At 43.0% G+C, this 26322-nt stretch overlaps 2 protein-coding genes across 9 annotated transcripts in view; one reads left to right on the top strand and one right to left on the bottom strand.

Moving 5' to 3' along the window:
* Positions 1–19812, bottom strand: part of kmt2e (lysine (K)-specific methyltransferase 2E) — a 30023-nt gene extending 10211 nt beyond the window's left edge. For 2 of the 8 annotated variants that reach the window (XM_082510718.1, XM_082510721.1), the window contains exons 1-13: positions 18825–19159; positions 9826–10010; positions 5266–5377; positions 4182–4411; positions 3869–4008; positions 3178–3359; positions 3039–3077; positions 2741–2941; positions 2450–2598; positions 2138–2255; positions 1913–2022; positions 1549–1801; positions 625–723 (exon numbers count right to left, since the gene is read on the bottom strand). In XM_082510718.1, the coding sequence (XP_082366844.1) occupies positions 625–723; positions 1549–1801; positions 1913–2022; positions 2138–2255; positions 2450–2598; positions 2741–2941; positions 3039–3077; positions 3178–3359; positions 3869–4008; positions 4182–4411; positions 5266–5377; positions 9826–9896 (1704 nt within the window). In that variant the 5' untranslated portion in view covers positions 9897–10010; positions 18825–19159. The other 6 variants (XM_082510720.1, XM_082510722.1, XM_082510723.1 and 3 more) reach the window with 4 other exon arrangements.
* Positions 19813–23481: 3669 nt separating this feature from the next.
* The window catches only part of ndufb2 (NADH:ubiquinone oxidoreductase subunit B2), a 5749-nt gene continuing 2908 nt past the window's right edge, over positions 23482–26322 (top strand). Inside the window, exons 1-2 of the mRNA XM_082510762.1 lie at positions 23482–23699; positions 23872–24016. Coding sequence (XP_082366888.1) covers positions 23614–23699; positions 23872–24016 — 231 coding nt within the window. The 5' untranslated portion in view covers positions 23482–23613. The remainder of the gene's footprint in view (positions 23700–23871; positions 24017–26322) is intronic.

Genomic DNA, 26322 nt, shown 5'->3' with positions numbered 1-26322 from the left:
GTGTGTGTGTGTGTGTGTGTGTGTGAGAGATCCCATCTCTCGGGGACATACGACCATTTGGCAGAGAGAGTGGTTGAACCCGTAACAGGCCATTTCAATCTCATGGCTACAATGAAGGTGAGAAGAGAGCTCTACTCAAACTGTAATACACACTGGGGGATAGTTTCAGTGTGCATAAAGACACAATACACTGGCAAGGTTGTCAACAGGCATGCGGCACTGCAGGCCTGTTCATGTTCTCACATGGTGAAGGGGCAAAAAAGAAAAAACAGGCAACAAATGAGAAAATAAGCGTAATGACAGACAAGCACAAAGCCTCAGCGCTGTGAGAAAAGGGGAAAAGTCAAAGCTGAAGGAGGGAAAGCACAGTGGGTTTGAACAAAACAGCAACAGAGGCACCGATAATAGTGGGAGCACTAGCAGTAGATGAATGGTGAAGGAGGAGGCTGGTTTTATGGAGGAGAGGTAGAAGACAGCTGCTCCTATCCAAGCTCTTAGCAGACAAATAGTTAAGTCCACACCCAGAGCAACAGGGGACAGTTTTTATTTTTGCTCTTTCTGCTGGGTGGTAGCACGGCAGCGGGGGAGGGGGGTAAGCTGTAGCCCCTAGCTTGGCACACTTACCATCTTCCTCCTCCTCTCTGCAATCTGCTCCTCTGACTCCATCTCTACTTCATTGCTAACGGAGGTTTTGTCTTCTAGATCCTCAAATAACTCAGGATCCTGTAAGAGGAGGGGAGAGCGGGGTATGGCGCTTTATCATGGCTGATCATTCAGTCTGGCTACAGACTAGAAGGAGACAGGTAAGAGTGGAGGAGAGGTGAGGTGAGGGAGAGGCTGAGGAAGAACTTTTTAAAGATACGCTTAGATAGGTGGTTGGTCTGTGCACATTACACAACTGCTAAGTGGCCTTCTTGAAAGTTATGACTTTATTAGCACCCCCTTATTAAATTATTGGTGTAGCAGCTTGAATATTGTCATGTCCATTGGGTATCATCATGATATTAAAACCTCCTATGTCTTACTGGGACAGGTCTACTCATGTTTCTGCATTTCTGAAAGCCTGAGGCAGTCCTTTCTAATTCAAATGGAACTGGTTTCTAAACCAAATATTCAAGTCACAAATAAGATTTCCCTGAATCATGAACTCTAAAATAATTTCCACAACCGATAACAAATGAGACTTTTGTTACCGTCGGCGCCTCTGCTTGTGTTACTACTGCACATCTCTGCCAGACCAGTGGAACAAAAGTGCAGTAAGATATGGTCTGTATAAGGAAAAAAAATTAGCTGGGAGGGGACAAAAGTGGATGCATAACAGGGATGATGGGAGAGGAAAAAAACTAAAAAAGGGAGGGAACTAAACAGGATGTACAATAACAAAGAGTGACTAACAATGGAAAACACATGCACAGACCAAAATAAACCACATGCATGGACTATAAGGGTGAGTGCATTTTAACAGAATAAATCTAAATTAAGAAGTGTTAAAAAGGGTGACTGACACCAGGCATGTTTTGCGCACCGTACATTAAAAAGTAATCTTGCCTGGTTGTTTGAGATGGAGAGGCGGAGAGGAGAGAGTTTTCTCTGCTTGCTGTCGCCTATGTTCTTGCCCTTCCCCTCGCCGTCCAAACCCACGTTCTGGTTCTGGGCCTGGTCGTCCCGTGCCAACTCCTTGTCCTTCCGATTCCCTCTGCGTCTGCCTCCAGAACCCAGGTTCTCTGTGGGCTCTAGGTTGTGCTTGAGCACCGGGCACTCCTGGTTCCCCTTCACACAGGCACAGTCCACCTTGTATTTACTACAAAAACAAACAAATAACCCAAAGCAAACAAACAAAAACAGGAGAAATTTAGTGAAACGATCTTGTCTTGCTAGCAAGCAATTGCCAGTTTTACTCCTTAACACTTACCAGCTGCCATAGTCAAAATCAAAACCGATTGTGATCTCTGTGCCCTTGGATATCGGCCGCAATGAGTAGATGTATAAATGTAACATGCCGTCCTCAATGACATGACGCACCTGAGGGACGTTCAGAAGAGTATTGGTAAAAAATAGCGCTTGCAACTATGGATAAGAGTTTTGGTTAATTAAGTGAAAAGAAGCAAATTATTAAGCACTTTTGAATGTTACATACTTCAGCATTGGGAGTACAAGAGCGGCGAATGAAACGTGCTTCGTTTCCAAAGCTGCGAGCGTCTACACACATCTCCAGTCCATCAAATTTTGAATAAAATAACACAAAAGGGTATGGCCTGAGGAGAAAAGCAAGGTCAAAGGATGAGTGGGATCAATGCACACAAAACACCTCAATTTAACATCTTAAATCATCTGCCATTACATTAAGAGTTAATTTATTTGACCTGCACTAAAAACGAAGTTGCACTCAATTTAGATTGAGACAAATCCAAGAGGGAAAACCCTTTTGACTCGTGACAAGCTTCCTAACCTCTTGAAGAAGTATCCGTTGGCCTCAAACTGCTGTCGAAGCATGAACTTGCCCCTGTACTCAATGATGAGGGAGTCTGGGGCCAAGTCTCGCACCGCCTTGAGGATCTTCTTGTTCTTCTGAACTTGACTCTGGGAGACACAAACCGCCTGACATAAACAAACATCTTGAATTACATGTGAACCCCAAGAGGGAAAGCTAGTGCTGCAGACTGCTAGAGACAAACAATGTGTTTGGGTGTTATCATATTTGTGTTACCAGTGGAGATTCACTCAGTGTGTATATTTGTACCTCTACAGGGGGTTTGAAAGAGGCTGGGTGCGTGTTGTATGCCAGACTCTTGCCGTCGCCTTGTTCTTTAACACGCAACAGGACCTGAACATCCTCAGTGTACTGATTACTGCTGGCCTCCTCGTAACGCTCCATCCACGTTTTGATCTTGTTCTCCCACAGAGACGGGTGCTCTGTTGGCTCCTGTTCGGGAGCTGCACCCTGAGAAAAACAGTACAAATGTGACTCACAGCTCAGATTTAACAGGAGCATTCTGGATTCTGGAAATGGTGGACGTGAGAGTGTTCTGTAAGTTTACCTTTACTCTAGAGGATTTTCTGGACCCCTCTCGAAAGGCCTTTAAGGTAATTAAATAAATTAAAAGTGTGAGGTTAATCGGCATTCCAAACAGGTGTTTGTAAAATATTAATTTTGTAAGTGAATGAGTAAACGTTGACCTTTTTAGCTCGAGCAGAGGACGCTGGAGGCTCTTTTTCACCACTCTTTTTGCGCTTTTTATCAGATTGCTTATTGCCAAGGCGTCCAGTGGTGAGGGTGATGGTGGTAGGCGTGTGCTGGAAGGTGGAGTAGAGCTCTAGCGGAACCTCATCTCCACTCTCTGTAGCACTGGTGTCCCCGTCTGAATGAGCAAGCGAGTTATTAGGAGTCAGGCAGGGAACAAAGAAAGTGACACACACAAAGATATAAAAAGCTACACCTGCTTCGGGCAAAACAAAAGCTAATCGTGTCATACTAATGGAAGACAAGGCTTGCTACATCACAAACTAAATTGCAGTTTTCTGCTTGACCTGCAGGTGTCAGTACATCCTGCTCTCAGGCAGAATTATATCTGGCTGTCCTGCAGGGGGAGGAGGCTGCACCCTGACACAGCTTACAACCTGCTTTACTCTGTAATGAGCTGGCCATTTACTGCAGCAAGGAAGCCAGTAAAAGCAGAACTGAAACATCTATCTGTGGGTTCTTGCTTCTAACGCCTCATAGTTCAGCTCTCAAAATAATCTAGTTTCTCTAGGTTTTCTTTTTGTGAATTACTGCAACTGCATTGAGATTTTTGTCAACAGAAATTTTTTAAAAAAAAGTACAAGGGTAATGGGAAATGTTGGGAGCTTTATAAATGTGTTCCCTTACCAGATAAAGACTCTCTTTTACGGGTCTGCAGCAGGACGGCCCTCTCTCTATCGAGGTGTCGAGGTTGGCAGCGTTCACACAGGTAGGTCTCAGGAATGTTCTGTCTGTCAATGCCCATGCAGTCTATGTGCTGCCAGGCACTAAAGGGAAACGTTAAGGAGTTTTAATAAACCTTCAAGTCACATTTTTGTTCCCATTAACCACATGAAGTTACAGAAAACTGATCTAGTGAACACAAGGAACAAAAACAGGCAGCTAGATGAAAGAGGCCTGAGTCAATACTAGTCAAAGCTTGTGACTACTTGTGTCTCACCTGCACTTGTCACAACAGATCATGTAGCCATCGTCATGGGTGAAGCCACAGATGCAACGGGTGATGTCAGCCCCGTAGCTGCCATCCTCTGAGGTGCTGAGTGTGGTGCCCCTGGACGCTTCGTCCTGGCCCCCTGGAACAAACAGCCCCCCCTCTCCTTGTCGGATCAACATGGAGGGGGGTGGGGAGGCTGGCGGTGTAGGTGGGGGCCGCGCCCCATAGTTGTGGTCCTGAGAGAACAATTGAAAATGTACCTTTCATGTGATATAGGTAAACGTTGCTTATCAAAATAGTTTAGTTTACAAAACAACGTTGCCACAATGGGCATGCACTATCACTGGCAACAGAAAATTACCTCTACAACCAACACACTACTTAGCAAATTAAATGTTTAGTCTTTTTTAGGCCAAGATGTGTTAGCAACAGGTTTAGTAAGGTCCAAAGCAAAGGTTTTACAGCCCTGACTTAGTTGTTTCAGTTTCCATTTTATAGCATCTATAGATCATTTAATGACCAAACAATGAACAAAGTTCTATGTACTATTTTAAATATCCTAAAAAGATTAAGAATGTCAATTAACCAACAGCAAATCAGTTTCACTCAATGACTGAAAAAGACAGAGGTTTATGTGTTATAATTGCATTTTCCCCCTAATATCCAAACAGCCTGCCATGTCCTCCTTCCTCTGATGCCTTATGACAAGGAAGCAGTCAATATTGGTCTGTTTTCTGGGTTTCTTAAATCCTCGGGACAAGCATGTTGTGCTGCCTTTAAACCCAAACACTGCTGCATCAGTGATCTAACATGACCACCTTTCTTTAGTCTGTTTTTATCTTGGCAGCTGCTGCCATTATTTGTGTTCGTTTGACTGACAATGATTTTTTTTTTTTTTTTTTTTTTTTTTAAAAGAAGCGTTTACACTCATTAATGCTTGTGTTGTATAAGAAACAGCATGAAAGCATGTACTGAAAGCAATATTTTCCTTGTTCACTGTAATTCTCCTGCTCAAGGTTTGCAGGTTATCTGTATAAGTTTGAGGAAGGTGAGGAAAGAGGTGTGTGTGTGTGTGTGTGTGTGTGCTTACAGCATAAGGCAGGCCTATGTAACTGTGGGAATGGTGCGAACTGCTACTGTAAATCTGGTGTGGGTAGCTCGACTTTTCCACCACCACAGGGCTGGCCTCCACCGACTCTGGTCTTTAAGACAGAAACACAAACAAAAATTTGGTTAAGAGCTGAAAAGCAAAGTAATTCAAGGACAGTTTCCTTACAACAGTCTTAAGGATGTGTCTGCATCTGGGTAGCTACTGGTGGTGACACAGAGGTTACAGCTGCCAGAGGAAGGCCACTAAACTGTACCACCACAGTGTGTGCTATAATGTCACCTTATCCGGGCTCGTCAGGCCTGAGAGCCCCACATAACTGACGTTTTAATCCCTGAACCCACATCTGTAAGTCAGACAATCATCAGAAAACACATGCTATCCGTCACTCACACAAAACACACACTTGCACAAGTTCGTTCCTACCAAACCAGTCAATCCACTTTTCTAACACGTTCAGTGGTGAAGAGAGAGCCTGTTTGACCGTTTAGGACCAACCCACCCTTATTATGACATGATTAATCTGTTCTTCAGTTGCTCTGTGGAAGAGGGAAGTGGAACTGGCAAAACGGATGACATGAGACAAGACGGTCCAGTATGAAAGAGGGGAAAAGAAAAGAAAAAAAAGAGAGGGAAGAAGAAGAGGAAGAGAGAAATACCAGTGCAACATACTGGATAAACAAGATGCATTTGAGATACGGACTGTTTAAGCTATGGTGCCGCAGCTATTTGTTTCAGCTCGATATCCACATGAGTGAATGGCTCAGTCATGTGAAAACACATTTGATTCAACTCTTCCCAGAGCAAGGTGTAGAAAACTGCTCAAAGGTCATAAAGACAAAGTTTTTTACTCTGCTCTCTCCAAGCTACAAAAATATCTAGGCAAAATACAATAAAGATGCTCAATAAGCATAAAGAACTGCCTCATATGGAGCTATTTTAGCAGCAAAGACAATGAGCACCCTGACCAGGCCATGTGAGACTCTGACTCTATAACCACGTTATTTTGAAGCTCGCACTCAGGTTAAAAAGCACACTAGAAAGAGCCAAGGCAATTAGGAGATACAGTGAATAATTATATAGCTTGAACAAGTACTTAAAAACACCCCTTAAAGTTCCCTTTAAACAGCGAGTCCCCAAGGCAAGCTGGTGATACGGTACCTGTGGGAGCCCTTCTCAGCCCTATTGCTCCTTTTGCATGCCGAAAGAGCACTGTGCAGCACTTCCTGTGTGTACTGCCACTCAACTATTCACTGTCAAAGTGAAAACGTAAAGTGCATGCTTCAAGTACAGAGGCGGGCCCAGTGTAAGAGGGGTGTGTATGCGTACACAACAGATTAACTGCCACAGATTAGGTTTGCAGAAAGACAGAACACATATACCTGGGTGCAGTTGGTTCACAAACTTTCTTCCATCAATGATTAACCAGATCAAAGTCTACACTTTATAATAAAGAGATGTGGGTGTGTATCACTCAGAGGAGGAAAGAAGGATTTTTATTTTTTTTTTCAACAGGTTGAAGAGAGACACAGGTGTTACAAATTAGTCTGGGAGGGGAAAAAAATATCAAGATAATGACAAACGAGGCAAACAAGTGAGCGAGCCTGTTCTGTGGGAAGGAAGGAAGCATGTTTGTGTTTGTTTCTGTATGCGCATAATTGGTGGGTTTGTATTATTCATACATTTACTCTTGAACAAAACTGAAAGTAAGTAGGGAATACCTTTTGGACTTTTCAGTTTTTATTTCTTAAAAATGGGTTATGCCATGAAAATTAGAACTGTTAATTTCATCCAGGACAGAGGGTTTGAAAACCTTCTTCCTGACCAAAACCATCCCCCGCGGCATGTCGTACAGGTTGAAGAGAGACCGGTAATAGATAAGGTAACAGAAAAAGTGTGTTCAATTGAGTACCAGAAAAGTACCTGGTTTTTCAATTTTCCATTATACGTTCTTCTCTGTAACTGATTTGCCATTTATCTTAAGTCACCTCAGATTTTTCCATTCAGGTGTTTAACTGGATAAGTTATTAGATATATGAATCTAATTCTGTAAACTAAAAGAAACGAAAAGCTTTTTAAAAAAAAAACAAAAAAACCAATAAGCTTTTATGTAGCCTGCAAACAAAAACAAGTTTGACGCCGCTGAATTACAGGCACTGTGTGCATATATGTAGTGGGAGGACTGCAGATATACAGTCCAATAATCCGTGACTGCCTGCCTGCGCACAAGAACAGATGAAAGAGGGTGGAATGAGGAGAGAATTTTTGTAACAAAGTTTAACTTAAAAGGTGGCAGTTAGCAATTTTCTAGTTTTGCCTAAAAGAACGCCACAAGTGTAAAATAAATAAAAGCATGGAGAGACAATATCATTTAGAAGATGAACATCTGGTGCGAGACTGTAAAGAGGCAGAGTGGACAAGCAGAGTGAACATGAGAGAGCGCAACAGCAGGGAGAGGAAAGAGAGCAGCCCCCGAAACGCCACCGGCAACGCCTTCACTCCTAAAGAGCTCCTGCTTGCTACCATGGCAACACTACGTATTCTGTCAGCAGCGTGTATGCGTGCGCTGGGCTCTGTGTGTGTCAGCGTGGACACACACACACAAATGCATGCACACACTGCATTGGCCAACAGCTGGTGACACTGCTGCAGATTTGAGGGAGGACGTGGAAAAGACGTGACGCCGTTTCTCGGGCGAGTAGCAGAGGCTGAATATAAAATAAGGAACGTAGCCAAAGTCCTTCCAGAAGTCTTGCCGCTTGGCAGCCATCTTGAAACGCATCTGGGCACTTATTTGGGTGGTCATTTCAAGGCATGATTTAGAGCAATTCTGATTTTGGTTACACCAATTATCTCACAGATTAAATTTAGGAATTTGTGCGGTAAAGATTTAAGAATCCTTGGCAAAAATAATGCTACTGCTCACTTGATTTGATATAAATTATGACCTGAGGTAGGTTAAAATAAATCAAAAGGGTTTAAATTCTTTAATAGCCATTAGGGGGCGATTCCTGTGGGTGCATAAAGACTTCTAGTTGCAGTAAGCACTCTGTGCCCTCAGTAAACACTTTCCTAACCAGTTTATGGGCTCAGTTGCAAGTTTCAGGTCATACTGAAGTGAATAGGAAAGGATGATTATCCAGACGACACTTTTTGGCTAATTAACTGTCGGTCACAAGTCATTAGGCCAATAAGAGTGTGGTTTCGTAGTTGGAGCCACCCCTCTCATCACGTCTGGCAAAAATACTCAGCTCAAGGTTTCAGAAACAGCACAGTGCCTGCATCCATCTTTTATGTCAAACATGTTCCTGACATCTCTACAGAGCAGTGTGAGCCCAACTATGCTGTGCCTCTGGTCCAGACAGGACCTGCACAGCAGCAGGTGGAAGCCCCTTTCAAGCTTGTTATCAGCCTTTGAATAAATCTGCAGCAGGCAGTCGGACACAGAGCACTGACGGACAAAGAACAAGGGAGAGAGTGAAGGCGAGGGGCTTACTCGTAGCCCCGGTGACAGCAGCACTCAGGGGGTGGGGGGTAGCTGGCTGGTGTTGGGGGAGAGACACCATATCTATGCAAGGACCACCTGTCACTCAGGGCAGTGTCCATGGCAACAGGCCCTGCGCAGTGCAGAGAGGAAAGAGGAAGGGAGGGGAGTGAGGGGTAAAAACCATGGCAACACATGCTGTCTGGGTAACAGCTCTGATGAAGGCGACAGTGGTAGCAGCAGGGAGGGGAGGGCTCTCCCTTGTTTTTAAAGAGACAGGATCCCCTGCATAAGCAGATGACGTGTGTTATTCTTTAGTCGTACGCAAACCTCTTGCTTCATTTATTTGACCACAAAACGCCGCGGCAGTGTCCTTGACAAGACTATAAGGAAACCGAGAGGAGGGGCGATAGGAAGCTTGTTGCCATGGCTCCATGCACCATTTCTGCTTCACTGACTGAATGCAGTGCACACATGTGCAAACGTCAAGCTTACAGCATTAGACAAGGATCAGGGAAAAGGAGGAAAAAAAAAAAAAAAAAAAATCATACGTGGTGCCTCTGTATACTTCACACAGTCAGCTTTATAAACAGACTGCACACATACAGTGCAGATTCACATGGTAGATGTAGTTAACTGCTCAACAATGTTAACATCTACAGGAATCAATGACAACACTGAACAGTCCATTAGAGCGCACACTAGAGGGGCCCTGCTTCCTGCAAATTCCTGTCCCATTAACAGTAGCTTTGTAAATATACGAGAAGAGATCTGTCTGGAAAAAAGAATTTTTTTATTTTATTTATTTTTTTTTTTTTAAAACAGCAGCTTCAGTTATTACAGAGGGCATGTTGGGGCCCCTGAAAAGGAGAAGGCGACAGACGTGCTCAAATAAAACTATATACGACACAGAGGAGGGGTGTAAGATGAAAGAAAGGAGAGCAAAACTGAGAATGACATTTTGGTGATACAACACAACGAAAGATGGTACACAACAGTGAATAAGAGGAAGTGAGGGGGCATAAAAATGTGCACAGTAGAGGCCTGGTGTTACTCACTCTGAGCCAGCAGCCATGTCCAGGTATGAGGTGTCTGCAGTGTCCACCCCTACTGGGATGACTATGCTCATGACGTTCTCTGCTGATCAGTTCTTGTCCTACTGAGTCCAGAGAAAGGGAGTCCAAAACACTGAGGCATGCCAGCCACAGCACTCATTGCAGACATCTAAGTGCATCCACAAGGCCTGAATATAGAAGGGGGACAAAAAAAAGAAGGAAAAAAAAAGGGAAAAAAAAGAGACAATTTATTAGTAAAGTGAAAGTGAGTTTAAACACAGGAAAACTGCATGATCTACCAAACCTGAAATCACAATTCATAGTGAAAATGGGGTATTTCCAACACATGTAAATGTATGATTCACACTTTCAGATGAGCAACGTTTTTCACAGGGAAGTGTTTGCCAGGAATTTCCCCCCTGACAGGGTTACCGAGCTCAGGTTAGTGGCTGATGAAAAGCGAGAGGGGAATGTTTCTGTAAGGTGAAGCCTGAGCCGCCACCAACTGCTGCTGCTGAGTGAACTGCGCTAAAGCGACCTCTGCACACTCTCCGCCATGCATGCAAGAAAGGGCTGCACTGCAAGAAAGCTCCCACAAAGGGGAGCAAGAGAACACATAGCAGTCGACCGCCATGAAAGGAGGGAGAAAAATGCAACATAAAGGCCATTCCCCCCACCCCCTTTTGACTGAATAGAAGTGCTCCGTTTTAAATAAATCTAAAAACTGTAGTGTACTGTATTTGCATGTCCACACACCTACACAGTAGAAAAGTTTAGGTTATAATCTTTTAACGGACATTGAAAAAGCTCCCCAAGTTGAGAATCAATAATTTAACTGTTAGGTGTCAGGCAGGTGTATGTAGTGCAGGAGACTGGCTGGACTAAGAATTTTTCTGGAAATAGCATACATGGGAATATTAAAATGCATTTGTATGGAACTTGAATCCAGACGGGAGCATATGTGTCAGTGTGGCTGCCCCTGATACAGAGCTCTGTTGATAAGCGGGATTAGTGGGAGGGACAGATGCTGAGACAAAATAGGCTGGAGGTCACACCTTCAGCCTGCTTATGCACTCTGGGGCCCAAACAAAGGCTCGGATCATGGCTAAGGTTTTCGTTTGGGGGAAGGTTTACAGAACATGTCATGTATTCACACATTTAGCAAGCAAAAACACACTCTCTCAAGAAAACCTGTCTCTGCATGCCTGTGTGGGTTTGTGAGGTAAGATCATTAAATCCTTCTGGAGCACTGCAGGTCTGCACATATACAGGACGACTTTCCAGGAAAGCTTTTATTTCCCAAAAGCCCCCGCCCCTCTCCCCCCTCAAACAACACAGCATATATCAAGGAAACCCTCAAATTTTTCACACTGAGGCACATGTACACCAGGAGCTTTTTAAAGTAGACTCCACAGCCGTGATGATGGTAGTAATTTCAGGTACCAATTCACCCAAAGGCACTGTTTAAGCCAGGAGGACTGGTGAGAGCCTCACAGACATGACAGCTGTCAGTTCCAGGCCTAATTAATAGAAGGAAGAAGACCCCTGTGAGTGTGCGTGTCGGCCAAGTCTGGGATCACCTTCTAAATCCTCTCCCGATTCTTTGTGGGTTAAACAGGACAACTGTATCACAGGCAGGGGCATTTCATGATAGACGCTGACGTAACCAAAACACTTTCTTTCAACAAGAATAGGGCAGTTTGCCAAAAAACACAGAAATGACAGATCCCCCCCCCCCCTCCCCGTATTATCAGAGAGGCCCAGTATGTTTTAGCATAGGTAAAATAGCTTCCCTCTAAAGCAAGTCATTTGTTCTCTCTTCCACCATGTTTGCCTCCACTTGGTGCAATGAATCTTGCTGTCACTACTAAGGAATGCAGACATTTAGCCCCCTTCCACTCATATAAACAGATAATCTCTCACTTTGTCCTTTCAAAAATACCTCTACAAGGAGGCTTTAAGAGTAGCATGCACACATGTGTGCACTGTGCTGCAGCCAGACACACTAAAGACTGACAAAGAACAGCGGGACAAAAAAACAAACAAACAAGTACAGTACAGCAGTACAGCAACATTCCTCAGTAAATCGGCGTTTCACTGTGACTGCCTCTGCCTGCTCCTCCTACTTCCTTTAGAAGGGCCGTCCATCACCCTGGAGAAATGCAGCCAAAGAGAGAGAAAAGACACCCCCCCCCCCCCCTTCCTGAGCCCAGTCACCCCGCCCAAGCGGATTTCTCTCCCTCCTCTGTGCACTTCCTAAATAAACCTGAGACAGTAACGCAGAGCTGAGGGAAAGGGGAGTGTCGCAGACACAGCTCCCAATTACACGAGTGCCAGGAGAGACCATTTAAAGCCACCTTTGGCTAAATCCTCTGCTGTTATGGAAACACATGGAGAGTGGGGAGGGAAAAGCGAGGAACGTGCACAGGGGAGGGCGAGCAGACAAACGTGAAAAAGAAATATGGCAAAAAGTGGGTAATAGTAGAAGAAACCGCAGCGTGGAAGTGGTTTACATTTTCTTGGTGTCTCAGTTCTCCAAATGTGCTCACTGAATAGATTTGCTCATCCCGCTGAGAGCTTTAAAAAAAAAAAAAAAGAACGAACGAACGAACGAAAAAAGAAAAATAAAATTACCAAAGGCTTAGAGGGCGTGGGGTGGGGGAGGTGTACTTGGGGTATGTCTGACAGTGATGCTGCACAGCCCCGACCTGGGTGGACTCTGGGTGGCGGAGTGGAGCACAGAGCGTAAACCCAGTCTCTCCTTTCTCCTCCTTCCCTCCCTCAGCGAGGGGACACAGTCACGTCATTGTGTGTGTGTGTGTGTGTGTGTGTTGGGGGGGGGGGGGATGATTGCTACCCTTTTAAGACAGAGCTGCACTGAAGTCGGCAAGGGAAAACCCATACCATCACCATCGTATTCAAATGATACTACCACAGAGAGCAGCTTTTCTCTCTCCTCAGTTTATCACCACTGCTCTATGTGCAACAGCATCGTTATTCTCATTTTCGCAGCAGATCATGTTTTTCCTGAAGTGGGAGGAGCAAGAGGAAAATGAGGGATTCCAACTAAATCCCAGGGCCCTCTCTGCCAAGCAGATGTGACTTCACACCATCCTCATAGCTGGCTGCAATGACTCAGCTCGGAAAACGGATAAAACAAACTCCCTACAAATACACTCATGTAACAGGAAGCATGACCCAAATGGATTCTCCCCCCGTACCCACCGGGAGACACACGAGATCTGCCTTTTTCTTCATAAATCAGTGTGCGCATGGCTGCCAGCAACACTCCCTTTGCACTCGAGCGCTGAAGGTGAAGTCATACATCAATACAGCAGGGGATATGGATGTGAGCGTTCACACAAGCACTTTTTGCTGCAACAATAGGAAATGTATTGGTACGCATGAAAACCAAAGGCTCATTAGACTGTTAGGAACAGTCCGTTTAAATGTCAGGCAATGAAGAGAAGGTATTTATGCAGCTGTTTTCAGGTACCCTAAATGAGAACTAGTAAATAACTGACTAAAAGGGGAGAGCAGTGTAGCAGCAAGCGGCGTGTAAGTTCAGACAGCGAGCTTGAGCCCGTATGGCAGCAAAGCTGGGACAGCCCTCCTGTAGTCTGAGTAATGTCCTGTACAGGAGATCCCTGGGGGCACAATCTCTCCATCTCCCTCTCACTGCTGCTTCCAGAGTCAGAGTAATGTATGGCTATGTATGGTCAATGACAAGTCTCTTTAAACATCTGAAAAGTAAAACTGATGTACTAGTAGGTTTATGAAATCGACCATTCTCATATCTGCTCATAAAGTAGAAAATAATTTTTCTACTTTTCAAGGGTGAAAAAAGTCAGCATTTGGAAGCCAGAAGGGTTGGTGGTGACGGTGTTTAAAACTTTCAGTGCTCACATTGAAAACCAAAGTTACACATTACCATCATTACAAAAACCTCTGCTAGATTTAAACACTAAAAATTAGTCATCTGAGCAAAATACACTAGTTCAATATACTTCCTGTAAAAATACATTAGTTTGAAAGTCACGCTAAATGACAACAGGAAAAAAAAAAGAAAAAATTGTGTTCATGAAGACAAACAAATAGGTTGTGCTTTCATGATTATTTTCTATTAATTTACACCGGGTTTCTTTAACAGTGCAAGGGCCAATAGGATTCATTTTGTCCCTTGGACTTGGGAGAGCTATCATGATTAGAGACTGAAATGCAAGCACATATGCAGCTGCTTCCTAATTACAGCATTTGGAGAATGCACTTCATAGCTAACTAAAATGTGAGCTGTGTGTGTGTGCAGAGAAAATGGGGAGCGGCTACTCAACATCTACAGGGCAAAAGAACAGCAAGAGCCACTCAGGACCCATTATAACAGTGTTTGATGATCAATTTCACGCTTGGACCGCAGTGTTGTTACATCACCAACGTCGATGACACGGCCCCTCTTTATTCCACAACCCATGAATGCTATTGTAACCCAGGCATAGCAACAGGAGAAGGTTGGGGAGGTGTAGTGGGGCTGTGGCCTCAGTAGCTCTAGCCCTAAAGCCACCTGTCAGGGAGGCAGCTTGCTAGTTTAAAGAGGGATCTGTTATGCCTGAGCTAGCGGCACAAAAACAGGTCACCTGAGCTCTGGCTTCTCCTCCCAGCTGGGATACCATGTGACTCTGCTGGGCTCCTGAGCCAGGCAGCTTTGTCTCTGGTGTTTGGGCACTACACATGTGAGATCTCTGGAGACCAGGCAGCATCTACACAGCTTAGCTCCACATGGCGAACAGACAGTTACTACACAGAGGTGCTACTGTTTCAGAGAATTAATGTCTGGAGATAAAAGAAGGGCACAAAAACAACAGGGGCTCTTCTTTCTGGCTTGTCAATACATCAATATACCAACAGACATCCTGCACACTTGTCTGGTTTCTTTATTGTCTCCATCTCTCTCTCTCTCTCTATTGCATAGTATGCTGAGAAAAATTAAACTGGTTTCCACTTAGTGTGTGGCTTTTTGATGGCACAAGTCTGCCTTGGGGGGTCAGGGTGAGAGGAAAGGTGCGTCACCTGAGACTGCCATGTCTCCAAGCTGCCCGGCCAGAGCACTCTGTCCCTATGGCAGAGGGAGAGTGGCACCTCACCTCACCATCTCTGTTAACACAGTAAACAAACACACACTTTCCTGCACAAGGCCACCAGGCACACACAGAGCCAATCGGGAATTTAACACTGGCTGGTCTGATATTCTGTGGACAGAGGGGAACACCACAAAAAAAGAAGAAAAAAAAGACGAGGATGAGTGTTTGAATAGAGGCCTCTGCTCCTTTACAAGAACGAGCAAGGCAGCTTGGGATTTTGTGTATTAAGTAGCAAAGACTAATTAGCCATGATAGTGCCTTCTAATTCATCTAGTAGTAAAAACACCTCCACAGAGAAGATCTTTTAACACTTAATCTTATTTTGAGACAAACTGGGTTCATTACAGCATCAGATAGTGTACTCCCAGAGGTTTGGAGGGGTTGGGTCATGCATTATTCCTCCTGGCCTTACACTTAAGTCTGTATTAAGGTTTAAAACAATAAAAAGTGCACACACAGGCAAAATACAACATGGCCGTTTTGATCCAACCCGCAAGACCCTAAAAGGAAAACAATGCACAGCCGAAAAATCCAATAAGAGGCAACGTTATTCTGAGGAATGACAACTGTGGGTATGTACTGCTACTGAACTCATTTCATCACTGACCTATGCAGTGGGGTATAACAGAAAATTGGCGTAGGCTCATTTAAAGGCTGAGTTAGGTGGGTTTTTTATGTTGTCATGTAAATACTTTCACTGTAACCTTTAACTATGTTTTGATTCATACTTTAGTATATGAATGGTCCTTTATTTGTTCAATTTAAGTCACTGTCGCCCTGGTTTAAAGTGGGTTGATAGTTTATTAAGAAAGACCTGATGCTTTCTCTGACATGGAAGATGTTCTACTTTACACATCGTAACAAAATGATCAGGGTAAAAGACAAACAAAGCTTCTTGGCAAGAGTCTCGAAGAGGCATTTGAGCTGAACAAAGTGCCAGAGTTTTTCCCACAGGGTAAAGTAGAGGAAAGGACAGCTGTGCCATGAGCTCAAAAAAGTATCCCGGAAACTGGCTTTGACTCGTTTCCCTCCACATTTTAATTTTGAAATCGCCAGAAAACTAATGCGCAAAATTATGTTGTCTGACATGAAAAAAAAACAAAGCATACACAAAACATATTAGTATTACAGTTAATTTAAAACATAAATTAAAACACGGGAGAGTACTGAGGCAGTCTGCAAGACTGCTATGTGACACGATCCAGGCAATGTTTTTCTTACTACCAAATACTTGGCATTAAATGTTGTGCAACTGTATGGTATTGCATTATGTGAGAAAACATAAATATCACTCCCACACTGAGACATACCCAGCATTTTACAGCATCTAATAAAACTGATTTCATCTGAACATAAAGTGCAAAAGCACAGCTATCTCTTGTGACTCTCATCTTGCACTTACCAGAGGAGAATCACTAAGACTATTAGAAGAAGAAAAAAACAAAACATGTAGGGCTTAATTTACTCACGCTCAATGACAGGAAAATACAAAGCAACATTCTCTGAGGCTTAACTACATGCAGAACAATTTCCCCTAAACAGTTTGAGCTGGGAAAATTCACGCATATGTATTTAAATTTACAATTCTATCCATCACAGCTAACATATTCAGACCCTTAGAACACTGGGTGCACTTCTGTTACACTAAAGCGAATGAAGAGGAAATGAAACCCACTATGGTGATGGAGAAACTGCATAATATTGTTTAGGGTTCTCAGGTGAGATGCGGCAAAAAGAGCAAGTCTTCTATCTAATGTCCTTTGATGTCGTTGCGTTTTTGCACCGTTTTGAAACTTGAAAAGTACACCAACATGCTCCTTCTATGTCAAACAAAAGTGTCGGGTTTTCTGTGGTAACATCAATAGTGCCCCAGCATTAAAACTCAAGAAAATCGCCCAAGAAGTGACGCACGTTACAGGGGTGCTATGTAATTCGTTTTGGGAACAGGAAACAGCACCAGCAATTATTACCACAGCAAGGCAAAAGGCGCAATGATGCCGATGTATGATCCGGATTCTTTCACGCTATTATAAGCCCAACTTAAATACAAAATAAATAAACAGCATGTGTTGTGTAGTTGCTCCTCAGTGAGTACGTCGGCGCTGCAGTCAGTCCCCGTCGATAGGGGTGTGGAGGGTACAACGTTGCTATTATGTTACCACAACACCCTGGCGCTGTCGCCATTTTCATAGCGCTTTTTCTCTGGACGGCGAGACAACCGTGTAGCCAAGGGAGCCTCGCCATGGGAAGAAACCCCCCCAAGAATGCATTCAATCGCCTTTCACACACTCTACCTTGAGTATCACTCTGTCGGTACAGTTTTTGTGTTGTTACAAGTAGGGGTTTGTGTGAATTCGTCGAAAGCGAGGCCAGCGAGCTAATCGGCTAGCACTGGCCTCTAAAAGTGTAATGTTAGAAGGCTACAAGGCCTTTTTTAATTTGAATGTTAGCAGAAAATATGGGGAATCTCTTCAAATCTGTGCCGTGAATAGAGGCCAAAAATAGCCTCGGAATGTAACGACGACAAACAGCGTATAGTTAGCACAGCGAACTAGCCGACACGAATTAATACGCTGCTTGTCAGACAGGAAAGAACGACAACATCCGCGTTAAGACACAAAAACACCACCACCAAAGCTGATTGCGCATTCACACGGTTATACCAGGTGAGGGGAAAGCGACAAATTTCCTTCATTTGTTTAATTCTGCGTAGCTTGAATCGCTAGTACAGCTGGAGTAGATGGGGCGAGATGCCCAAAAGGAACATCCCCTCCCCCACGCTTTGCAGCATTTGAACCCAATACACCCTGAATCTAAATTAAGTGATCATCGCGAAATGCACTTTTAAGTCAGAGTGTAACAAAAGAAGAGTCGCCAGTTTCTCTCCGTTTGACACCGGACGTGCTCTCAACTTCTTTATAAAGCCTGCGAGATTACTGCGTAAGAACAACTTCATAAAAATCGGTGTAGCTGCATGTAAAATGCTTTATTTTCTTTCGGGGCTTTTTTCAACGCATGAACGGAAATAATGTTTCCGTTCTATGGCTAAAGAGAGATGAGAGATGACGCTACTGCGACGGATTCAAGCTTTTAAAAAAACACTCATGAAATAATATCGTTTTCAGTGAGCTATCGCATCTGCTGATAGACAGTACGTGCAGTAGTTTGGCTGATTATGAATAAAGCGGTTGTATTCGAAGAGTATTATTTACACACACAAAAAGGCACGAAAGTGTGCGCAATATGGCCTGCAGTGTCACTGTGTCAAACTAGACAAGAGACTCCCTATCTGGCTCCAATTATCCCGAGTCAACGTGCAAAAAACGGCTGTAAAACCGTTGCTTTTAAAGATTTTAAAGGCACCTCACGGTTGGCAGCCTTGAATGTTGTTGACTGGACGAAGGGCTGTGAGGTACACTTGTCTCAATGTTTCTGGTGTTAAGGCATATTTTTATTTTTTAAAAACAAGGTGATCACTTGTAAATAATATTTACCTGATAACTTTGTATGACGTCTCGTGTATTGCCTCACTATCAGCGAATAGTCAATGTCAGGCTAATTTGAGCTAGTAGCATGCGCTAGCTAGCAAGTACTGTTGGGTTGCGAATTTGATACTCACACAGCCACTTGCGTCATTTACTTATCAGGTTTTTGAAAAGAAATTATGAATATGGTAAATATGAACGAAAACCACTTGCCACTTTACGACCTAATGGTGTCGAGCAGTCCGCTTTGGAAGCTAAACTCAGCTGGTTACTGGCTTACGGTTAGCCAGCATCAGCATGATGTGCCTGGCCAGCTAACTAAAAGCCAACAATACCCTCTTTCCAAGTCGGATTTAACTAATACTTAATGCAGTTTACTCACCGTTTTATGTCCACTCTGGTGGATCCGAGTAGCGAATAAGGGGACCTGGGTAAGACCCCCGTCGCTTTCCACACAGTTTCCACAACCAAAACAATACTTCTGTACACACACACACTGCGGATCTCTGGCCAAGGTTTAAAATGTTTGTATTTAAACGTGTCCTCTAAAGACTCCTCTTCTGAGAGGGGGGTTCCCTTGCCTCTTGTTTAAACTCGGGGACCCCAAATGTAGCTAGAAAATCAATTCGAAACTGCTAAAACTACCCTAGTCAACGGAGACTTTTAGAAATTAGATCCCCTCAAAACCAGTCTCTTTTCCCTTTGCAAAAATGGCGGCCCTACCAGGACTGCCTTGACTCCGCCTCTTCTCCGTTCCTCACTCCCTCTCCATCGCTAAACCCGAGCTCCGCCTCCACACACTGCGGGGCTTACAGTCCCCATTTCACAGGGGCGCCGTGACCGTGCTCGGCGCGCGTCCACCTCGACAATTCCTCAAGAGGGCTGCCGTTTGTGTCGGTAACGCTACGGAGTAAATTTATCTTGCGCGATTTAGACGATGCCCGTAAAATTAAAACGGACAGTATGTCTGGAATCATTTTAAAATGTAAATTAAATGTACAGATTCTGAAAGATAGCGCGTGAACCTTTTTTCTTTTCTTTTTTAAACAGCTTGTTTATAACGCCAGTGCTATCTCCAAGATCATGTTTTGAAAGTGAAGTCAGCTGTGGGAATGCTGTTATCTGGAGGTTTTGTTTAAACTAATTGCTCTTTCCCCCTCCTGTTTCCTCCTCTTCCTCTCAGGATAAGAAGAAGCGATAGCCTGCAGTCTCTTAATGGGGATTTTACCTCAACACGACCCCACATAGGAAGTTTACATCAAGTGCAAATGCTACAGTAGCTGTAACCTAGTAATTTGCTTTTTATTTGCTCTTATATTTGTTTATAATACACGAAAAGTAACACTTGAGCAGTCTGAGTAGATCAATCCACAATTTTATTATTAATTTACAAAAAACTATAAACTATAAATAAAAAAGCAACAGCTGAGCAGTCCCGTCTGAGTAGGTCAATCCACGTTTTTATTATCACGAGCAAAACAACATACATATAAATAGCCTGCATTTGCAAAATCCTTTATTTTACCCACTGGCACTGGCTGCAAAGAAGCACCCAAATCCGCTACCCCAACTCAGTAGGAGGCAACTAAGCTGTTATGTAACCCCTTACACAAGACATTTTCTATATTAAACTGATATTAGGAATAAATACCCTGTGAAACATAGCGCACTGAGATTTTAATCATGGATAACTAACACCTGGCGAGCAGGAGAACACTTTGAGGGCCTTATAGTAAATAAACTTGGAAGAAATCAGTAAGTAAATACAGACTTAACGGCTTGGAGGACACATCAACTCACTTCAGTCCCATTTACAGACTTGCAAAAATCTGAGTTGCTCTTCATTTTCATTTAGTATTTAGTAGTGGATATCCGTTTTATGGCCGGTAATTATTATCAAGGAGACTCTGCAGTTAACGGCCCGTTTATTATTGGGTGTAAGCTGTAAAAGTCATCAGTCCACTTGGAGATTCTAGCAGTTTCCCCACAAATTTTATTATGATTGTGGTGAATCTGTTACGGCCCCCTGTCCAGAAACATGTCTGTAGAAATCCCTTTGACATCATATGTTCACAGAGGATGTTCTCATCGTTTCCATTTATCCACCCTCCCCCACCCTAAAACCGCATCCATTCGCGCATGCGCCCTCTCGCAGGACCGCTGCAACGGCTGGTGCACGGGCAGACAGGGTTCGTTTGATAAAAACTCGGGGGGAGGACGGAGGCAGAAAATTCTAGCAATCGTCACCCGCTTCAAACGGAAATGTTCGTAAACGGCCAGAGTGGAGGTTACAGCGATAAATCTGCCCCTGTCTGTTTTCTTTTTAATTTTTTTCTTGGAGCGGATGCCATTTATGCCGTAGTGCCCACCAGCATCGTGTTGTCGGTCCGAAGACGATCCAATCTCTCCTATGTTAGGACGGTGGCGCACAGTTGGTGGGGGATTAGCAGTGGTCCATAAGCAACTGATGAAAATGGTCATTTTTGAGAAATGGTTGGTTTCTGATGACATCATGCAGTTAGTATTTGTGGGCGGGCTCTGAGCTGCGAGGGGAGAGGGGCGCAACCGGAGAGCAGCTACTATCAGGCGCCATTAGGTAACAATGTCAAATTAAGTTTTAAGTGTGTGTGGTGTAAAGAAACACCCAAATTAACACTTAAAAGCGATGACATTTCTGTGTACATTGCGTGGAAAAGGACTACCAACAACAAGCGATAAACGGCAGCTTCCTTCCCTGAAATGAAGTCTGTTATCGTTGTCGTTTGAGAACAAGATGGCGTCGATGACTTTTTTTTTTTCTGTTTGGGCTCAGTTCGAGCACTTCTGGGCGGCGGCGCCGTGCGCGTTCTCGCCAGTGTGATATTATTTCCTGTTTTCGTATCCTGCAAAGTTCAAGTTATGGTTTAATTTACAGGTCAGCAAACCAAGGGGTGCACATATACATTGTTTGTGACTAATGGACAAAAAGTTGATTTTTTTTCTCGCCACGGAAATATAACGTGTGAACCTCAGTTTGAAGTCAGTCCATCATTGTCAGTGCTAGTGATGTTTAGTTACACAAGCACTTCATTTGCCTCTGTTTGCACGCCAACAAACACTTCAACTTTAACAAAAGTGGATACGTTTAATTTGTAACATAAAAACATTCAGCGACACCACCCGGACTACATCTGTTTAGCTTTTGACCCCATCTAGTGGCACAGCCAGGGGACTTCATCTAGCTTTCTATAAAGTGGAAATTGGGTTTTTGGGTATAGTCTTATGTATTTCAGTTTTAATGTAGAACAGTAGTTTGACACAATGATAATATGAGTAGCCTACCTTTTGCATCACTGTCATGTATTAGTTACATTTTTTTTTTAGCTAAGTCATATATTTACATAAAGACAAAGGTAAATAATATAAATAAATTCCATTGTCTAAGACTGCAAAATCATATTGTGAAAAAAATCCTCATTGCTTCACTTCACATCAGAGCCTGTGGGATATTATCCCTACAAGTTGGATTTTAAAAAAGGAAGTACTTATAATTTAATCCCTGATCCACAATATAATAAGAAGCATCTGGATTTCGAAAAGATGAAACCTCATCTATTCAAAGGCATTTTCTGTAAGCCTGTGACCATATCAGATTAACCAAAAAAAGAAAAGAAAGAATAACAACAGCGTTATTGTTGCAATGTTCAGAGAAACTGACAAAAGAGTTGTGGTGAGGCCAATGATTACATTAGTCTTTGTTGAGTGTTTATTGCATCTTTTTATTTGGTTAATTAACTCGAAATGGAAGTTCACGGAGGTGGAGAGTGAATCTTTAACCCTGATTATACAACAGTGTACAAGCATGGCAGATGGATGGCCTTCCCTGAGCCTGGTTCTAACAGGTTTTTCTTCTTGGTAAAAAGGAGGGTTTTTTTCCTACTGTCGCCAAGTGCTTGCACATATTCATCATTGGATTGCTGGGGCTTTTTTTAATATTGTAGGGTCTCTACCCAACAATATAAAGCATTTTGAGGTGACTGTTGTTGTGAATTTGTACTAAAGTAACTAAAAGTAATTGAATATCAAACTGAAAGATAATGATTGGTATGTGATTATCGTATCATTACTCATTTACTCGAGTTAGCTGCAGTGTGCCGAGGTGGCTCAAACCATATAAAGTGAGACCAGTTCTTTGTTTTTTGTTTCTCATTATCTGACAATAAACAAAACAAAAAAACTTATGGTTCTTATGTGTTATTGTGATATAAATCTGAGAAAATTTCAGAATAATTCTTGCACTTTTTAGTGTTATGATTTTCTCCTAAATGTATCATTTCAGCCTCATAAATTATATGGGTCATTGATTTATTTAACTATTAAATTAAATCTAAAATGGCCCTAATAGACCAGTGTACTCATGACCTAAATTAAATGGGGTTTATTCAGTACCAGGCATTATTTTCTAATTGGGTGCTAACAATGGAATTAGTGTCACTGCTGTTAGGCAAATACAATCTAGAGAGTAAACTGGGCTAAATACAATATCAGTTTTTCTTATTATTAATCATGTCCAAACCATCTCAGTCTTGTGATCCTCAGCTTCCCTCTGAAGTACTCATTTCTAATCCTCCCAACAAAATGTTCACGTTTTCAGCTCTGCCACCTCCAGCTCCACCTCCTGTCTTTTTGTTAGTACCACTGTTCCCAAACCATACACCATATCAGGCTACTATCTTGTAAACGTTCCCTTTATACTGTTGCTGCTATCCTTTTGTCACAAATCACCACTGCCTGCACCCTCTTCACCCTGCCTGTGCCCTCTTTTTCACCTCTCTTGTGCACAGGTATTTAAATTCGTCCACCTTCACTACGTCTAGTGCCTCTTCACTGTCATTCAAACGCTAAAAAATACATTGTAATTAGATTAAAATGTAAAGCTTTACATACTACTACAACGCAAATAAAATCTGAGGATGTCACAGCCCAGCAGGGTAAAATTTCATTTTGCCTTGTCAACAAAAGGGGGCGCTCTGAAATATAACACCCCTAACTTTCTGTCCAATCAGACCTGGCGTTGTTTGGAGGTTGCTTGTTGACAAGAGGAGAAGGTGACTTCTCAGCCAGCGGAGTAGCACCTAATCTAGATCTTTACAGAGTCTAAGAAAGGCTGGATTTTTGAGACAAAAGCAGCCATGTCTTCATTTGGGAGGGCATTGGGAGTCCTTCGGACCGGAGCGCGACTGCTACGACGCGAACCCGCGAGAATAACAAGCAGAAAGTAAGCCTTTAGCACGCTAGCTACTCTGTTAGCTTCAGCGGTTAGTAGCTAGCACGTCGATATATTCAAACAAGCGAAGTCTGAAACACGGCAAAGTAGTTAGGTTGCTTTCTGCATTATTTAACTTGAGTTAATGTGTGCCTTTTTTTTTAAAACACTATCTGTTTGTCAGGGCGAGTGGCGGACCGCACATTGAGCCACAGTACAGACAATACCCGCAGCTGACGAAGAAGCAGAAGTTTGAGTCGGAGCTTATCAGTGGTGTCATGTGGTTCTGGATCCTTTGGCACTGCTGGCATGACCCTGATGCGGTTCTGGTGAGTAGATACAGTGTAAACAGTAATGTGAAAATGAAGGATGGCTGTAGTCCAGAATAACACTGCAAAACCAGGTCAAATCAGGCAGAATCACAGTACTGTTAAAAAGCAATTGTTACTCCTAGCAAAAAGCTTTAAAGTAACACAAGAACAGCTGAGAAACAAACTGATGGAAAGGGTTATAAAGCCATTTATAGAAAAGAAACGCATCTTGATCATCCCCAAGGTTTTTTTGGGGAAAAAAATTATTTGAACTGAAGCGCGAAAAGCTAAAGTTTGAGAAATTTTGAGCCTTGTTACGTGTGGCATAAAACTGACCTCTACCAGAAAATCCTGAAGGAGAATGCCCTGTCATCATTTCATGCCCTGAAGCCCAAGAATACTTGGGTTATGCAGCAAGATAATTATCCAAGACACACCTGCAGGTCCACCTCTGAAGGGCTTTCACAGTGATTTAAAAAGCTCAAGGGTGCCGCAATCATTAGGTTTAGATGGGCATTACTGGATGAAGTTTTTCTCTCGCTTAAGGAATGAAATAATTTTAAAACTACAACTTGTATGTACTCTGGTTATTTTTGTGTAATAAAATTTTATTTAAACGGAAACATCTTAGTTTGGCAAATATGCAAAAAATTAGAAATCGGAAGGGGGCAAATACATTTTCACAACACTGTATGCCTACCTATTCATGCAGTAATTAAATTAGCCCACTGGTTCTTGAACTTCTTATCAGTCACTAACAATAAAAAGCAATCAAAGTTGAATTTTAGTTAAGACAGTTACAACAGTAGCATTCAAACATTCAAAACTCAAAATTCATTCATCCTAGTTTGACGTCACTTTTTTCACCTCAATCAAACTGCCCCATCCACAGTGTTTCCTTAGACACCACAGTCTAGTGTGCATAGAGGTGATGCAGATACAGGTTTTTGTTATCACATTAATGATAACCTGCTTCAGAGTAGGTTACGTTAGAGAGAAGACATAAACAGGAGTGAAAACACCACCTACTGACAAATTAATTCTGGAAAATGGCATCACCAACGTTTGAAGATCTTATGGACTTAAGAACCCACGGCTAGAGCTCAAAGTTCATTTCAGTCTAGTTATCTATGTAGACCAACAGTTCTGAACAGCAGCTGCCTCAAGGCGCATCAGGAGTGTCTGAAGGCTTTCTTTCTCTGAGCACAAGGAAGAAATTTGTGCATATTCAAGGTATGAAACTTGATCCGTTTAAACCTTGTAGTACTCGCAGATCTCCTGACCATGAGGGTGCGAATATAGGTGCACCAGTACATCGACAGCTTTGCTTTGATGCTCGGCTCACTCCACTGTGAAGGTCTGGTGCAGCACGTAGATTACTGCTGATGCTGCACCCTCCCATCACTTATGAGTAAGATCCCAAGATACTTGAATCCCTCACAGCTTGGAGCAACTTCCCTCCCTCAACCGAGAGGGAGCAGCCCAACCCTCAGTTTCCCAGGAGAGAGCCATAGCCACACTCGGAGGTGCTGACTCTCATCAGGGGCTCACTATCATGTAAAGTCATGTGATCTGGGTAATGAGAAAATCACTAGTATGAGCGGCTGAAATGAATTTCCCCATAGGCTGTTTTTATGCTCACCGCAGGAAGATTTTATAGTTAAATAAACCTAAACTAAATATAAAAACCATTCTAGTGAACCCTTTTACCCCTAACCCATCACTGCAGACAGGTTTTTGCAACATTTATGAACGGTTTGCGCTATGGTTTCTGAAAGCAGTGGTTCTGTGCTTTTCAGTGATATTGGGGTCATTACAGTAATCCCAAGCATCGTGCCACAAGATGAAGGTTTAGAGAGAGTTTGATGGAGTTATGCAGAAAACTGGCATTTTGTCAATATTTTAGTGGCAGTATTGTCTGAGTGGCAACACCTATCATTCAAGAGAACGCTGAATGTGTGACGTTGGAGTGGTGGTGTTTGAAGTGAACCATGAGGAGGGTATACTGGTCCTTTTAGGATGGCAGGCGTCAGCCTTATAGATACTTTAAGATGCTCAAAGTTTTATTATTTGAAGAACACTGAATATTTCCTTTGATAAACAGCCTACAGATCAGTTTCCTAATCTGTGTTCTGTTAATTGCAATACTTGTAGTGTGAAAGGCAGGAGATTGGCACCAAACAAAAAAAAAAAAAAAAAGGAGAAGCACCTTCATGACACCGAAAACTCAGACATTAAGCTCAACGTAGCTCTTTAAGCTATTAATCTCGCTTTGTAGTCCATCCCCGTAGGGAGATGATGTAATGGTGTGGAGGAGGCACGCT

This window comes from Aulonocara stuartgranti (assembly GCF_965226115.1).
Source record: "Aulonocara stuartgranti genome assembly, chromosome: 17".
NCBI lineage: Eukaryota > Metazoa > Chordata > Actinopteri > Cichliformes > Cichlidae > Aulonocara > Aulonocara stuartgranti.
The sequence above is the reverse complement of the archived record's forward strand: the minus strand, read 5'-3'. Positions and strand labels throughout refer to the sequence as shown.